At 36.7% G+C, this 16,526-nt stretch overlaps 2 protein-coding genes and 1 pseudogene across 5 annotated transcripts; all 3 read right to left on the bottom strand.

Moving 5' to 3' along the window:
- Nucleotides 1-16,526, bottom strand: part of LOC141365605 (uncharacterized) — a 251,496-nt pseudogene that overhangs the window by 118,553 nt on the left and 116,417 nt on the right.
- zglp1 (zinc finger GATA like protein 1) lies at nt 4,022-7,281 on the bottom strand. Of its 2 annotated transcripts, none has more exons than XM_055213263.2 (5): nt 7,135-7,281; nt 5,392-6,394; nt 5,189-5,298; nt 4,888-4,981; nt 4,022-4,712 (listed from the first exon to the last, which is right to left on the bottom strand). In XM_055213263.2, exons 2-5 carry the CDS (start codon nt 6,384-6,386, stop codon nt 4,607-4,609), a joined length of 1,305 nt encoding a protein of 434 aa, XP_055069238.2. In that variant the 5' UTR covers nt 6,387-6,394; nt 7,135-7,281; the 3' UTR covers nt 4,022-4,606. The 2 variants fall into 2 exon arrangements, with proteins under 2 accessions (XP_055069238.2, XP_055069237.2); XM_055213262.2 differs by having other exon boundaries at nt 4,022-4,686; nt 7,135-7,280.
- fdx2 (ferredoxin 2) lies at nt 8,549-14,848 on the bottom strand. 3 transcript variants are annotated; one of them, XM_055213268.2, is made up of 5 exons: nt 14,642-14,848; nt 9,832-9,883; nt 9,370-9,476; nt 9,200-9,287; nt 8,549-9,119 (listed from the first exon to the last, which is right to left on the bottom strand). In XM_055213268.2, exons 1-5 carry the CDS (start codon nt 14,793-14,795, stop codon nt 8,963-8,965), a joined length of 558 nt encoding a protein of 185 aa, XP_055069243.1. In that variant the 5' UTR covers nt 14,796-14,848; the 3' UTR covers nt 8,549-8,962. The 3 variants fall into 3 exon arrangements, with proteins under 3 accessions (XP_055069243.1, XP_055069245.1, XP_055069242.1); XM_055213270.2 differs by having other exon boundaries at nt 14,663-14,845; XM_055213267.2 differs by having other exon boundaries at nt 14,636-14,813.

Genomic DNA, 16,526 nt, shown 5'->3' with positions numbered 1-16,526 from the left:
AGGGTGAGGCTGATGGGAAGGGACCAGGGCCCAAATTCTCGATATAATCTGCCTGCCTCTTATATCTTCAGATGTAAACATAGTGCACGAGGACTCACGTGGAATGCCATCACCGCTAAAGGTTTTCATTTTTCCCATACGGCAAAAAATATATTTAGCAAAAAATGGCCAAATCATATATTTGTTGAAATATACTTTGGAATATGTTTACATTTTTACACTGATATATTTTTGCCATTTTTTTAGCCCTCCATATATTGCATTTCAATAAAATATTCACGTCGCATTGGAAGAAAAACGTACTGTTTATGTTACGAACCTGTAAACATAACAGTTTTTAAAAGGTTAAAATTAAATATATTTTCAACTTCTAAAATACAGTTTATAAAATTAACTTGCATTTAGCATATATTTCAAATTTATACCTTGGGTCTGCTGAATGCTGTATTCTGATTGGCTGAGAAATGTTCCATGAGTATGCATTATTTTTAGATAACCGCACACTTAACTTGTCAAATGTCTTAAAAATAGAGCAATGTTTGTGGTAACTGTGGTATAAGAGGAATAATTGCCTCCGGTCCTTTGAATTATTTGAAAATAATGCACACCTGCTGTGTAACGGATTACCACCTTGGGGGTGCATTATTTTCTTATAATTCAATGGCCCATCGTCAATTATTATTAAGAAAAAATCCATATGGGATGTAAAATTAGAAATGCATTTGCTTGACCTTGATATAAATCTTAAAATATGAAGGTTAAAACTAAATATATTTCCAAATTCAAAAATATATTCAATTGCGCATTACATTCTACAAAATGTATTTTGTAGCATATAGCATTTACATAAAATGTATATTTTTTGCCATATGGGTTTATTAGACAACACAATCATAACTCACTCATTGTTTCACTATTCTACTGAAGTTATTTCATTTCTATTGATTTGATATCAGACAAATAATCTTTTCTATCCCATAACAATCACAGACAAACATGGATATCATTAAACTGGAAGATGATGATTTTTATAGTGAGGTGTTTCTCAACAGTGAAGACAAACCTGAACACATGGACAATATTCATCAATCATCTGTTTTACATCAGATGCATAAAGTTTTCTCTTTACCACATAAAGCAAAACCAAACAGGCCCAAGATCAGCAGAACAAACTCAAGCGTGGACTGTCTACAAACAATCATGTGAGTAGATCAATCTCAATGACAGATCTGAATCCTCTTTTAAGACTGGACATTTGCTGTTACAGTTTTTCTGAATTGCTAAAACACTAAAGCCCTATTCCTGAACTAAATTGCCAGTGGCCTAAACCCATTTGTCAAATCAAATCAAGCCACAACTAAACCAACATAGAGTTTACAGCGGTGTTGTTGTGTGTTTATGCCAACAATGAATCAGGGAGGAAGAGTATGATGAAGATGTGCAGGATGCTTTTCATTAAAGGATACAAGTGCTGCTACAGACATTCAAAGCTTAATATTACTTGCAGTAAGTACTTTAATACTTAAAGTATATTCACTGAAGTAACTTTTATAGTAAGTGTGTTATTATACACAAACATGTATTTTTCAGTATGCAGATGTTGTGGATGTTGTGCATTTTTTGATGAACCATGTAGTTCTGGTCTGGTTTAGTCTGGATCTGAAAGTATTGTTTGATTATTGGCACAGATGAAAGGTTTTGAGGAGATTGTTTATTTTTTACCAACAGAATCAGAGTTTCTGTGAATGATTAGACTTTTGTGTTTAGTGGGCAGTAGTTTCAAGAAATGTGTTTTGTAGTAAATACAGTAAAATGTATCTTCCAGTAAGTATATTGCTTATAAAAGGTCTACACACTCCTGGTAAAATTGCAGGTTTTTGTGATGTATCAAATTAAACCAATAGGAATCTTGTCAGACTCTGTTCCACCTTTATTGTAAAATTCCAAACTATATATTAAAGCAACACTATGTAGTTTTTTTACCTTTAAATAATATCTCTAAAATTATTTCAGTGATAGAACAACTTTTAACTGGACAAATTGTATTGTTGCTGCAACCTGAGCAGCCTCCTAGCTGCTACAAGCACACTCTGAAAGTGTCGATGGAGGGTAGAGCACACAGCCCCGCCCCTCCCCCTGTCTGCATAAGAGTGTCTGATAGCAGGAACTGTTGCTCTTTTCAACCACATGGGGGAGCTGTAAGTCATTTTTACATGGAAACTACATATTGTTATTCCCTTTAAAGCAACACTAAGAATCACTTTGGGGTGAAAAAGGCCAAGTAAAAATTGTACAGTAACCAGGTTGCATAAGTGTGCACATACCTAAACTAATACTTACTAAAAGCACCTTTAGATTTGATCACAGGATTCAATCTTAATGTAAGAGTCAATTAGTTTCACACATTTCCTTGCAAAAGCATTCAAACTCTGTCAAAATGGTTGGGTGTCTCCTGTGCACCCTTCATATCATCCAACAGATTTTTGATGGGATTTAGATCTGGACTCTTGTTCTGCCAATCCAAAACCTTGATCTTTTTTTAGCCATTTCTTTGTTGATTGGATGTGTGCTTTGTGTCAATGAAACTCCTCTTCATCTTTAAGGATTATTCCACTTTCATAAAAATAAAATCCTGAATTTCCTTACCATGTCATCAAGATGTTTGTGTCCTTCTATCAGTCGAGAAGAAATAAGGTTTTTTGAGGAAAACATTTCAGGATATTTCTCCATATAGTGGACTTTAGTGGACCTCAACAGTTTGTAGTTTCAATGCAGCTTCAAAGGATCTAAACGATCCCAACCGAGACATTAGGGTCTTATCTAAATAAACCATCATCATTTTCGACAAGAACTTCTCATCTTGAACTAGCCATGTGATACCAGCGCGACCTCACGCATTTGCATAATCACGTGGAAAGGTTACGCGTTACATATGTGAAATGTAATTAGCAACAACATCTGAACGCTCCTCTTTGTCCACACTTGTAAACACTGGAGCGGTAGTTTCACATACATCATGAATGACCTTTAAATATGATGAGGTAATACACACAGCTGGTGCAAGCCCAAAAAAACAATGGTTTTGCTAGATAAGACTCTTATGTCTCGTTTGGGATCGTTTAGATCCTTTGAAGCTGCATTAAACTGTTGAGGTCCACTAAAGCCCACTTTATGGTGAAAAATCCTGGAATGTTTTCCTAAAAAAAAAAAATAATTTCTTCTTGACTGAACAAAGAAAACATAAACATTTTGAATGACATGGGGTGAGTAAATTATGGAGATTTCATTTTTTTGACTACAGTATTTGGAGTTATTCATTATTCAATCCACCCTGATGAAAGCTTGATGTCCAGCTAAAGATGAAGCAGATCCTGATGCTGTCACCTCCATGTTTTACTGTGGGTATGCTCTTCTTTTGGTGATATGCTGTGGGTTTTTTTTTTTGCACCAGCACCAAACATATCTTTTGGTATTACGGCCAAAGACTATAATACATTATTACACGTGGTTTTGGGAGACAGAAATCCCTCCTGATTGATTTTTCAACAATGAGCTCCTGTACCTGCTGAGTAAGCTCTCTGTGGCCCATGGCTTTTTCATTTGGATGTTACCAAACTGATGTCAGAAAAAATCCTTTATGACCAGTGACACTTTATTAAAGGTTAATCTGTCATTTTAATGTATGACACTAATTCATATTTAACTTAAGTCTGAATGTGTTTGGTTGATTCTGATTACAGCCACAATCCCTTTTATAAAAGGATGTGCACACTACGCAGTCAGGTTATTGTAAGTTTTTATTGTTTTTTCCCTAAATGATTCTTATTGTTATTCACTTTAATAGGTTGCAATTTCTGACATTATTCAAGTTCTGACATTATTCATCTTAATTTTATTTTTAAATCAGACAAACCTGCATTTTAAGGGTGTGTAGACATTTCATATGCTCTGTAAATGTTTTAGCAAATTGTGAAAAACTGTAAAAGGTGTTTGCTATACAAATACTTATGAAACAACCATCTTTGGTCTGGTACCGTTTGTTTTATTCAGCAACACTTGGTGTTTTTCTGTGTGATAACAGCACATAATGACCTCTACATAAGGCCAAAGGAATTGATTTAATAATGTGCATGAAAATGACTTTTAGGACAGTGAAACAAACTACAATCCAAAGCATTTGATATCAGCATTTTAAAGCAACAATATAATAATGCATTAAAGCACAGAACACTCAGACGTGAGACAGTTAACAAACAAAAACATATCAATTCACAAAGTTACATAAATAAGTTAACAAGCACTGGTCATGTACAGAGGACAGAGTTAAATACTTTCAACCGTTACATCCATTCAATCGGTTTGTTCACAACACAAAACGAATAAACCTGAGTGTATCATCACAGGACTACGAGATATCACATCAAACCACACGTCAGTTTAGATGAAGCTGTATAATAATGTCACGTAACAGATTTACCTGAGACACGACCCCATAAAGACTTAACGTGACTAAAACCCAGTCACTGACCTGAGAGATTATCAGAGCCGGCGTCCTACCAGCTGCTGGATTTCTGCTGTGAGTTTAGTCTGAGAACATCGCCGCATTTCAAACACTTTGAGTTGCTCTTCGCGTCTTTCTTAGGAATGTTCCAGCAGTGATGACATCGCACGCGATATTTCTTGTACCTGCAAAAAACCAAGAGAGCACCGAGCTTCTGCTGGAGATCATCCTGAACTTTACTCAAACACACCTGAACTATCACCTAAACAAGTTCACTCTGACGGGAAACAGGACTGATAACTTCTACTGGCACCAGGCCTCATAATATTTGTAATATTTCCTATGAAAGCAAATAAGCTGAGCGAGTTTAAACAGAGTCGACTCACCTGATCCCACAGGCGTTACACAGAGGAGTCCCATCTTCAGCATCTCTCCACAGAGGAGTCTTCCTCGTGAGGCAGGACGCACACATTTTACTTCCTGATAAACAAACACGTTCATAATCCCTCACGTTCTACTACACACTACACTCAATGTCTTTATGATGAATAAATGCTTGTAAGTGGATCTTTACATTCATCTATATGACTTCTGTTTAAGTACACTAAAAGAACTACAAGTGATGCTCGATACATCTATATCAGTGTGAGAGGAGAGCGTCCTCTGCTGGTTGCATCTGGTACTGACTGGACAATCCACACGAGTCGCTTTCCTCCTCGGAGCTGCTGGTCCTCTGAGAAGTTTGGAAAGATCTGCACCGACCGCTCCTCGTTCTTCTGATGCGTCTGATCTCCTCACTGAGAAAAACAGGAGACAAGTAAACAATACTTGCAACAAACTAGCAGCTAAGACAGTGAAATGAATATGGAAAGTGGGAATGTGTGGTTCACCTGCAGTTTGAGGTTATAACCAGTCTGCACTCATCCGTGCTAGCGTCCAGTTCTGGGTGCATGCTGAACGTGACGCCCAGCACATCAGGATCATGCGGGTCGGGGCTCCGGGCGGGATGAGGCTGCTTTCTCTGCGTCCGCCTGCAGGGCCACTGGGACGGTGCCTCCTTGACGTCTCGCTGCTCTCCCGGTTCCTCGTCCAAACTCTCCTCAAGATTATTATTGACATCGGCGGACTGCGATAAACCCCGTCGGCTTTTGTAAGCATTCACCGCAAGCCACGCATTCTCATCATCTCGTTCAGACACTAGACAGGATGTGAAATCGACGGGGCAGATGGCCGAGTCTGTGCCCACAGAAGGGGCGACAAGATCACTGCTGTGCATCTCGTCTCTGGACACGATAGGCATCACAGATGGGTTTTCTCTCAAACGGTTTTCATTCCCCTTGCTCATACAGATGTTTTCTGCTGCGTTGCTCATGATGAGCTCAGCGAGACCATCAGGTTCTTTCATTTCCTCTTCCTCGCTCCCATCCGAGAGGTCATTTGTAGGCCGGGTACCATAGAGCACAGCAGCGTCAGGCGGGCCAGAGGCCGAAGCGTAACAGCAAGAGTGAGAAACGGCAAAGGGAACGGTCTCCGTAGTGCCCAAGGAGTCTGTTTTGGTCTCCTCTTCATCTCCACAGCCAGCGCGCAGCAACCACTCGCACTGTTGGTTTATCAGACGCATCACCTCCCATGCATTGCTGCTAACGGACTCACGCATTATAGAGAAAGATCCGGTGAACTCTGACGAAGAACTGCAGCTGGGCTCTTTATGGACGCTGCGGGACGCGTCTCCATGTGGCGCTGAGGAAGGCAACCCATGGTCACCTGCAGGCGCAGCGAGTTTAGTGGCCTCCTGAAGCAGGTAGAGGATTGAGGACTGCGTGACCTCCTGATGCTGCTGCGTGTCTTCTGTAAGGTCCTGTGCAGCATGCAGATTAGAGCTCATATCTTACTCTGAAAGAAGCAGAAGAAAACCTTTAGCTTCACTGAAGCTTTGTGAACTGGGGTTCAATAAAAAAAATCTGTGGGCATTAGCTGTACTGCAGGGGAGCAATGGCTCAGGCCAAAACATATCCATAACAGCAGAAAGTTGTCCTAAGACAAGAACGGGTATTGGTTTTAAGGCAACTTTTATGAAATGTTTTGATCCACTTCAAATGTACAGTGTTAAGGATTTACAGTACATTTGTAAAAATTAGAGGTTAGCATTTCACATAATATTTATCCAGATACTCTTTTTACTCTTAAGACCAAAAATACAAAAAGAGCTGTAACCCTCTGAAGTTTGAGATGCTCTACATTAAAGAGTATTGTATCATGTAAACAGTATTAAACATCACTTTGGTTGATTATTGTTTAATATTTAAGAACGCTTGATGTTGATCTAATGTTGTCAAATAATCACAACAATAAAGTGACATTCTTGCCGCTATTGTTTATTAACCTTGACATTCAACAATTATTAAAACACATAGCAAAATAAAAGTAATTTAAAAAGTATATTAATTCATATTATTTTCCACAGAGAGAGAGAGAGAGAGAGAGAGAGAGAGAGAGAATGTCATTAATGTAACAGATTTTCTCTCAGGCGACGCTACAATGTATCAGCTGAATTTGCCGCGCCCTGCACGCGCATCGTCAAACACACACTCACTACAACGACACAATACATGTAGATATAAAAACAAACTCACCACAATAGAAAGAGTTGGTGGAAAACTTTCACAAACAATCTTCTCATTTCACGCTGAGGACCGCTACAGGTCAGGTCACGTGACGTCACGCACACAGGTGTCGTGAATCTGCGTCGCTCACTAAAGCCTTCACAGCTCACATCTCGCGGCTTTCATATTAATATTAATTTATAGTCTTTAACACGATTTTTTTTACACAAGTTGACTAGAAAATGGATAACAGGTAGCCAACACTTTTAAATTAACTTAATGTAAATAAACTCTTATATTTGCTGTTATGCTAATAATTGGATAATTTCACAATAAATGTTATAAAACATAAATGTTATAAAATGTAAAAGATGAGAGTGTATGATGTAATATCAATAACAAAATTATCTTTAAAAAATCTATTTCATCTGTATACAGAAGTTGCAGTTCAGCTGAGCAGAGACGAGAGAAGATATCAAGAGTGTTTAGGGTTGAAGAATCCTAAGAATCACAGCTGTCATTTATCCCCATAAATCAAAGAGACAGAATTACACAAACATGCATATTCATGAGCAAAAATCACTTTGATATTGTGGAATGTGCTTTGGTTTATCTTATACAACCTACATTATCAGCCTATAATACAACCTCATAATTTCTCAAAAACAAAACACAAAAAATGTTTTGAAGGACATTCTTGTTACAGTTCTAGACAAATACTTAAAATGTAAATTTGTTGTTTATATTCAATAAAGTTTTCCTAATCTGTATATTTTTATTTATTTTAAAATACTTGTTTTAAATACAACAAAACCATACACTTCATTAAATGAATATCGCATCAATAAGTGCATCAACATTACAGTAGGCCTGTGAGATATTGTGGGGAAACTGTATATTGTGATGTAAGAAATACTGGATGACTTCACCAGATGACTTATAAAAGCTTAGTTTAAGAGGAATTGACTTCTGCCTTGCATTTTTGGTACAGAAGTCTGTGATTTCCCTCTGCCATCTGAAACCTTTTTTATATGGAGCGGTTTCCCAGACAGGGATTAGCGTAAAACAGGCCTAGGGCTTAGTTAAATTAGGAAATATAACTTGTTTTAACAAACATGCCTTACTAAAAACATTACTTGTGTGCATTTTAAGGCAAACCAAAGGGCAATGATGTATTTTAAGATATGTCAGTGCAAGATGTTTTCAGTTTGGACAGCTCGTACATTTATTTTAGTCTAGGACTAGTCTAATCCCTGTCTGGGAAACCAACCCAAGTGTACCACTGGCAAAGAGCTCCAAAATAGTGTTGCTTTGAAAAATAATGCTCTGTATGTTCTGTGATGTGATTAATGCAGATCAATGCACTGTAATATTGATGCTGAAGCGATATATTGTGCAGCTATAACTTACAGTGATGTTGTTTGTTAATATTGAAAATAAAGGGTTTAAAAACAGGCATTGTTTTCTTTATGTAAACATATACAAACAATTTTATTTTTACAAAATAAAATGAAATCTCTGTGGTCGGTAAACAGGATAAAAATATGTTGCAATCTGTAAAAGAGACACACAGAAAATATTTAACAGAACATAGCAGCTCTTCCGTTGAAATGTTCATCAATTTAATTCAACTAAAGCTCAAGGACACTAGAAACAGATGAAGGAAAATCTCAGATCACACTTCCCAGAATTCCTTCACCGATAGAAACTGATGCTTGACTGTCAACTTGCACTGAGCTTCAGTTTCTGTCCTACAGACCGATCGACCTTTATTATCTTTGTAAGGAATTCTGCTGTAATTGTTTAGCGCAGGTATCCCATAACGCTTGGCACCCGGTAACACTGGTCAGCACAGCGCTCAGTGAGGTTTGGGAATGTGACCGTCCACGTAAAAGTTGCGCGTGACCTTGGGCAGAGTCAGCTCAATGCCGTCCAGTTCAGGGGTGAGAACGATCTGACAACCCAGACGAGAATTCTCCTGCAGCATCGGAGCCATGTCCAGCATATCATCCTCTCTACAGTACAGATCACACGAAGATGGACTTTAAAGTCAAATCATGACTCGATGTAAAACAACACCGGACTGAAACTTTACCTTTCCTCAGGTTCTGGAAGTTTATCATAGTATTCGCTCTTGACGTACACGTGACACGTCGAGCACGCTAAAGAGGCTTCGCACGCTCCTGAAAAACGTAAGCGGTGACTTTAAAACAGCATGAAAGATAAAATACATCAAATGCACACAGTGTGATGGTTAAAGCTCACCCTCAAGATCAATGCCATGTTTATGAGCCAAGTGAAGAACGTTATCTCCAACCTTTCCCTTGACTTGAATCCTCTGTCCAGATCGGTCGATATATACAACATTAATACTAAAAAAACATCAGAATAGCATCGCTTAAATACACTTCACCTTATTTCAACAATCAGGTAAGAATCACAAGCTTGACTTTTTTATGTGACTCTGTGCAGTGGCTGGTTGCATAAAACTTTAAGACTAGTCTTAAAAGTTAGTCAGTCAATTTTTTTCTTCAAGACTGATTATAACTGTTTTAAGTATGTTACATAGAAAGGTAGATCGGTCTAATTTAAATCCAAATAATAAGACTGATTAGCCCCAACTAATTGCTAGTTAGTCAGAATCATTCTTAAGACGCAGTCTTATTGTCACGGCTATGTTTATGCAACCGGCCACTGATTGTACGAAAGTTAGAACTGAAATCTCACCCATGTTCGTCAGTCTCGTCCTCGGGTGAGCTGCTGTTCTCCTGACAGACACCTGACACAAACAAACAAACAAACAACAGCGATAAAACACAACAACATCATCTGTCAGGAGGACAAATGCTTAACTTAGTTAACTTATCATCAGATTAACCCTGAACTCTGGGTTGATTAAAGGTATGGTAACAGATCTGGGCTACGTTCCCCGAAACCTTCTTAGCTCTACGTCGTTCTTAAGTTGTACCTTTTCGTTAATACGTGTTTCCCGAAACGTTCTTAGTTACGTATCACTTCTGTAAGTCATTCGTTCGGAAGGTTGGTCTGGAGCACTCTTGGCTATATCTTATCCCACTTGACTCCGCTAGGGGCCATGACTGTGATAAAAGCTTGTGTAGATTGCAGTCTATATAACTAAATATCTGTAAAAAAAAAAAGTTGAAGTACACTCCGTGTTAATTTAGGCATTTTTTATTTATTTAAAGAATAAAACATTCACATAATTAGACATTATTACACTGATGGTTGTTAGATTTTTCATATTTTTTTCCAAAGGAACATCAGCTTCAAACTATTATTACAGGCTAAAGAAACTATTAAAAGAAGAGTTTGTGTGGAGGAGTTGGTGAAACTATGGCAGGCAGCTACACAGCAAATCTTACTATTTCATTTGTGCATTTTTAAATCCATTAAATCTTTAGTTTACCGGCTATTTTAGCTGCAATAAAACAAATCAAGTAAAATCGCATGCCACGGGAACACATTCATCACCAAATCATAATTGTTGATTTTCCTAAATTTTATTATTGATGTTAAGTCAACTTTGCATCAAAGTTTTTAATGTTTTCTAACTTTGAGGCAGCTGCATGCCATATTCTTTATAAACACTCAAAAGAAACTGCTCCACTTGATTATTGCTTGTATAAGGTTAACAAATTTTCCACATTAAAACTAATTAAAGCTAAAATCTAAAACAATCATAATATATATTTACATATCATATAATATATATTGTTATGTTATATTTAAGGTAAACAGACAGGCGCGGCTCCAGAAATGCGTCCATTAAGCGTTATCCGCATTGTAAACATCCAGTGTCCAAGCACAATAAACGCGTGAACTCATGAACAACAATTTGTTTTTATATATTTTAAGTGTAATGCCAAGCCAGGTGACTTGCACGACCCACCTTATTCCCCTGTGCAACGCATTTATTGGGAACGCTAATATAAATTATCCTTTAAAGTGAAGGAATAATGGATGCATTGGAGCAGTTTATGCATGATACGTTTGGACATGAAGTTGCGGGTTTTGCATGTGTTTGATATAAAATAAAATATACAAGGTTTATATGAAGAGTTTTGTTGCAAAACGAGATAAATCATTTTTTTTTTACATTTTTGTCAAAACATGTTTAATATTATGTTATCATGTTATTAATTTGTTTTATGGTGCTACTTAGCTGTATTTTTTAAGTTATGAAGGTTTAAATCAAAACAAACCAACTGCAGTTGAATTGAAATTAATTGGAATGCACAACCAAAAAACGAGATTTCTGAACAATTAAAAAAACGGTCATTATCTCGTTTTGCAACGAAACTCTTCATATTTAGTTGTTTGCAATTTGAAATATTTTTACCAGATATTCCTAATAAATGTAACTTGAACTATTTCTGAAATGTTTCTTTAATAAATAACACCGCTCTCTCATAACGCAGCAAAGTACCTATTACATAAGTTGAACAATTGATTGTCGAGCAATCGATATCAACCTATTCAGCACCATCACCATGGACAGCACCTGGTAACGTCATACGTAAGAAAGTATACCTTAAGAACCCGCTAAGGTACAGTTCGGGAAACAACTAACCCTAACCCTAACTAGAAAAGTTATACCTGTAGTTAAGGTTTAACTTAAGAGTCTTCGTAGTGCGCTAAGAGACAACGTTATCGGGAAACGCAACCCTGATCCTAAAACATTTTTAGTTATGCTGGTTAAAAGTCTCCTCACATCCTGATAGCAATTACTGTGTTAAGTTGTTTAAATGTATTTGTAGAAATTTATGTCATCTGTGAAAGGTGTAGGACCAAAAATGTTCAACCAATCATAGACTTCGGTCCGAACGGACGTTGCCTTTTATGTCTCTCAAACGTAAGCGTAATTTAAATGCCACCGCGCAGCCTGTTCACGCAGACACCAAACGTTATCGGCGCGTTCACGTGCGCTCACCTCCTGCCTGTAAACAGTGAGAACAGCAAACTTTTCTGCTGAATTGACAACCTACACAGGAGGCACAAAACGAAAGACATCTTTTATAACAACAACAGCAAAAACTGCCTGGATCAGCAAATAGCAAAACCCAAATTAACATCTGTAACTTTACTGCTTTACCACGAGATGAAACAGCTGCAGGAGGCAAAGAGTCTGAAAGGGTCGTTGAACTGTTTATTTTGGTAAGGTAGGTACGCGAAATGTTTGTATTGAGATGGATTCAGATATTCTACTTTGATGAAACATTGTGTTGCTTATGAAATTTGTGGTCGTTTACAATTAGTGTAACGATATAGTTACTACGTCTACACAACCAAACGTGTGCTTAAACTAATTCTGATGTAAACTACTTGTTTATGTTGGTTATTTTGGAAGTGTTGTTCACTTTGTACTGCAAAGTTTTCTCACTGGTGAATGAGACATGAGATGTGACCGTCTGATCTGTGCGTGTTCATGTGTTTTGAAAAAGGCGTGACTTTGGATGGCGATTTGACTTGAGGGTGGGATCGGGATTTCATTGCTAGGCGGCTACGGTTCGCATTTTTCAAAATGTGATCGCCTACCTTTAACCCAAAACTTGTTTACTCTGGGTATGTCGTTCCAAAACACAGTTTAAGAGTTAGTTCAGTCAACCCGCTGAAAGTAACCCAGAGTTAACGCACGCTCACATTAAAAAAATAAACCAGAGGTGCCCAAACTAGGGCATAATGACCTTCCATTAGACTCGTCATGCCATGTGAGATAAGGAAAAACGCCATTGACGCAGATGTTCATATTTCGAATTAATCATTTTCTAAAATGGAACATTTTTTTGTTTTAATTGTATATTACAAAAATGTAAATTGAAATCAAATGCACGGAATTAAAGTAAATAAATGTTTTTTTTATGTACATGCATACGTGAAGGTGTCTAGTAGTATGCATTATGCAAAAGAAAATTTACAATTGATTGGCAAAATGATTTCTTTATTTTTACAACAGTTACTTTTGAAAATAAAACTGCATTAGTTACGCATAAACAGAGTAATGTCTGCTTATTTTTTTAATATTAGACAATTATAAAATAAAAGAATCAGGGCAGCTTTAATTTTATATATCACAGCTACACTAAATTTCGGCCCACGGCCCTCAGTCAGGTTTGATTTTTGGCCCTTGGTAGGAAAAAAGTTTGGGCACCCCTGACATAAAGGCATCGTCAATAGATTTCACGAGTCATCATAGAAACGGCAAAAACATAATTTTTTTTAAAATAATTAAGAACCAATGATTTCTGGCAAAAATATCGTTTTAGAATCGGCTTTGAAGTGCCTGATTACAAAACAGATTAATTAATGAGATTTAATCACATTTTATTATATGTAGTATACTCATCGTAAATATTTTCTGTGGCACATACATTTGTCATAGGGCTTATTTACAGGTTTTTTTTAATGTGATTGTATTGTGTGTACATAAAATGCACTATGATATGGTATGACTATATTATCCTTATTTTACTTCTGCTCCTTTTCTGTATGTTTGTAAAAATATGAACACCCTTTAGGTGACCCTGTTTAATTTTTTGACTTTCCATTGTATGACACTGTATCATCTTTATTTTTTAACATTTGCATTTATAGTAAAAGTATTGTAAAGCCTCCTTACAGATTTTCAATAAGTTTGTGTAATGTTCTCAATAAACTACACTAAGAATGATCATTTGGAAGATTAGGATTTAGAGAAAGACCAACTATAGATCAAATGTGAGGCGGAAGCTAAGAATCAGAAGTGCATGTGCTTGTCCCTAATCAATTATTATTAACACAGTACTGGCATCATGTGTTTCCCATTTACTGTAACATTGTCACTAGTCAGTAACCTATGTTAAATTTTCTGGCTCAATAATAATAATATATTTGCACACACACTTAGTCTAACTTGAGATTCATCTAATATTATCTAGTAGTAAGTGAAAGACAGTGATAAGTTTATTTATGAATTGATATGGAAATGTACTTTATTGTTAACATTAATTAATGATATTGTTTTTCATACATCCACTGATATTCGGAGATATACATAATTAAAAGTACAGTATTTAGTCCAATCACAATAACCATCGATTTTAGTTTAAAAAAGTATTTTATTTTTAAAAAGAAAATGTAAATTTTCTAAGAAAGAAATAGATAGCAATTAATATTTGCGACTGTAAATATATCAAATAAATTATTTAACATTGTAATATTATGCAAAATATGTGCTTCCACGCCCGCTTCACGAACATTATAAGTGCACGCACGCATGCGCAGACATCCCCCAAAGCTTCGTGTCGTTAACTAAAATGAACTAACCCTGGAACACAACCTGTTCTGGTTATCCTCAGAGAGTTGGCTGCTATAATTACTTACATAACCCGAAAGTTACCGAAAGCATAGGTTATCCGCTTACTTCCAAACTAACCTGCTTTCTGGAACACAACCCCTGCTGTTCATCACACACACACACACACACACACACACACACACACACACACACACACACACACACGCGCGCGCGCACACTCACGGACACGCGTGTTTTCCGTACCAGAGGCACTGCTGCTCGTCTGTACGAGTCCGTCTTCAGCTCTCGTGCCCAGATTCAGACGACAGTCCGGTGACACGCGCACTAACCGCTGAGTGAAAGTCACGCTCGCCCGAAACGCTGCGGACGCCGCCATGACACTGCGGACGTCATGTGACCGGCGCTGGCCAATAGGAGTAGAGGTAAAGACGCTTACGTTACTCAACAAAGCTGTTGACATCATGTGACCGGCGCTGGCCAATAGCAGCAAGACTTAATTTACAGTTCAGATCCCTGATAGCGTACATATATCTTAAAGACGTCTATTTGATGTCTGCGTTTACATCTGCAAGATGTATTATTTAGATTGTTTGCTCATCTGCAATACATCTCTGAGACGTTTCCTAAAAGATGTCATCTTTACCAGACATCTTACAGACGTGCCTGTGCTATCTGGGATAAAGATTAAGAAGCAACGAGAAGGCTCAGTCTGTTACCCACTTTATAGGGCTTTAAATTTATTTTGTTTGTCTTAATGTCCCAAATTGTGGCCCTAAAATGCTTACTAAAGAAAATTAATTAACGATATAAGCACTTGCAGCGTATTTCGTTCATTATTTGTTGCAAGAAATATTGTTATATTTGTAGCAAAACAAAGTGTGAAATGTCCACCAGAGAGCGACAAACATCACAAAAGTAAGAGGGAAAAGCACAAAACTTACATTTAAATTTTTTGTCAAAACATGTTTATTATAATGTAATCATGTTTTTATTATGTTTTATTGTGCTCCTTAGCTGTATTTTTTAGTTATGAAGCATTAAAATCAAAACAAATCAACTGCAGTTTGATAATTGGAATGCACGATCAAAAAACGAGATTTTTACACATTTCAAAAACGGAGTTATCTCATTTGGAACCAAACGCTTCATAAACTATATTTACTAAATTAAGAATGGGACAATGCAACTCATGGGCAAACACAATACAGGTTTTTGTGATGTGTGTCAGGAAATGAAGACATGTTTTCACACATCATGTTTTAATGCGAGGTGTGAAAGAATATCTATTAGAGAAGTACAAGCCATAGACGTTACAGAATTCACAATGGGTAATATGTTAAATAAAGGGACAAAAACTGGTAGGTTAATTATAGCAATAATGATGTTCTTAAAAAAAACAGCAGGTTATTTAATAGACTTTAAAAGCATCATTCAGATTATCCTCATAACACTCCAGTGACTGAATGCACCTTACAGTTTACCCACCAAAGAAGAAGAAGCACAAACATCTAATTTAATGTCTGTAACAGTTACTTCTGTGTTCACTGCTTGTCTGTCTACTTTTTAAGCTTTTATTTAAGCTAAACTTAAATAAACTTGTGTGTAATTACTTTAAAACAAATGGATTTTGCTTGACTGTTTGTTTACTGAAACTTCAGGTTTACAGGTTTTTACAGTCACATATATTTCTCAATACTTTGATGACTTTTGCAAAACCTTTGACACTTCAGCAGTCAGCTGTGTGAGGATTATTTCTCTTTCATCACCTTTCAAAATTCTCATTTTGACACAACAACATTGCTAAAACTCTGTGTACTGACAGGACAGATTTACACACGCTTACATACTCTTTATAGCATTGTAAACTTTAATTCATAACACTGAGATGGCAGTTTTCAAAAGTAATATTTTAATAAAATATATTTCAAATCTAAAAATGAAATGCTTTGTGATTCCCACTGTAGCTGAACACACGTTACTCCTTTACCTTCATTACCATTTATAAAAAGAGGACAACTTCAAATAAAAAATGTATTTATTTTGAAGCATACAGAATGATGTCTGATTTATTCATGTGAAATATATTTCATTGATAGACAGTAGAGAG

The sequence above is a fragment of the Misgurnus anguillicaudatus genome, chromosome 8 (genome assembly GCF_027580225.2).
Source record: "Misgurnus anguillicaudatus chromosome 8, ASM2758022v2, whole genome shotgun sequence".
NCBI classification, from domain to species: domain Eukaryota; kingdom Metazoa; phylum Chordata; class Actinopteri; order Cypriniformes; family Cobitidae; genus Misgurnus; species Misgurnus anguillicaudatus.
Note: the sequence above shows the minus strand (reverse complement) of the source record. Positions and strands in the feature narration are given on the sequence as shown.

Excerpts from the sequence above, each read along its gene's own strand:
- zglp1 (XM_055213262.2), bottom strand. The coding sequence starts at position 6,386 with ATGAGCTCTAATCTGCATGCTGCACAGGACCTTACAGAAGACACGCAG. Across the intron at positions 5,299-5,391 it reads GTTATAACCTCAAACTGCAG|TGAGGAGATCAGACGCATCA; the intron begins GTGAACCACACA and ends TGTTTTTCTCAG. Across the intron at positions 4,982-5,188 it reads CGACTCGTGTGGATTGTCCA|GAAGTAAAATGTGTGCGTCC; the intron begins GTCAGTACCAGA and ends TTTGTTTATCAG.
- fdx2 (XM_055213267.2), bottom strand. The coding sequence starts at position 14,795 with ATGGCGGCGTCCGCAGCGTTTCGGGCGAGCGTGACTTTCACTCAGCGG. Across the intron at positions 9,884-14,635 it reads AAACACGCGTGTCCGTGAGT|GTGTCTGTCAGGAGAACAGC; the intron begins GTGCGCGCGCGC and ends TGTTTGTGTCAG. Across the intron at positions 9,120-9,199 it reads CTTCCAGAACCTGAGGAAAG|AGAGGATGATATGCTGGACA; the intron begins GTAAAGTTTCAG and ends TCTGTACTGTAG.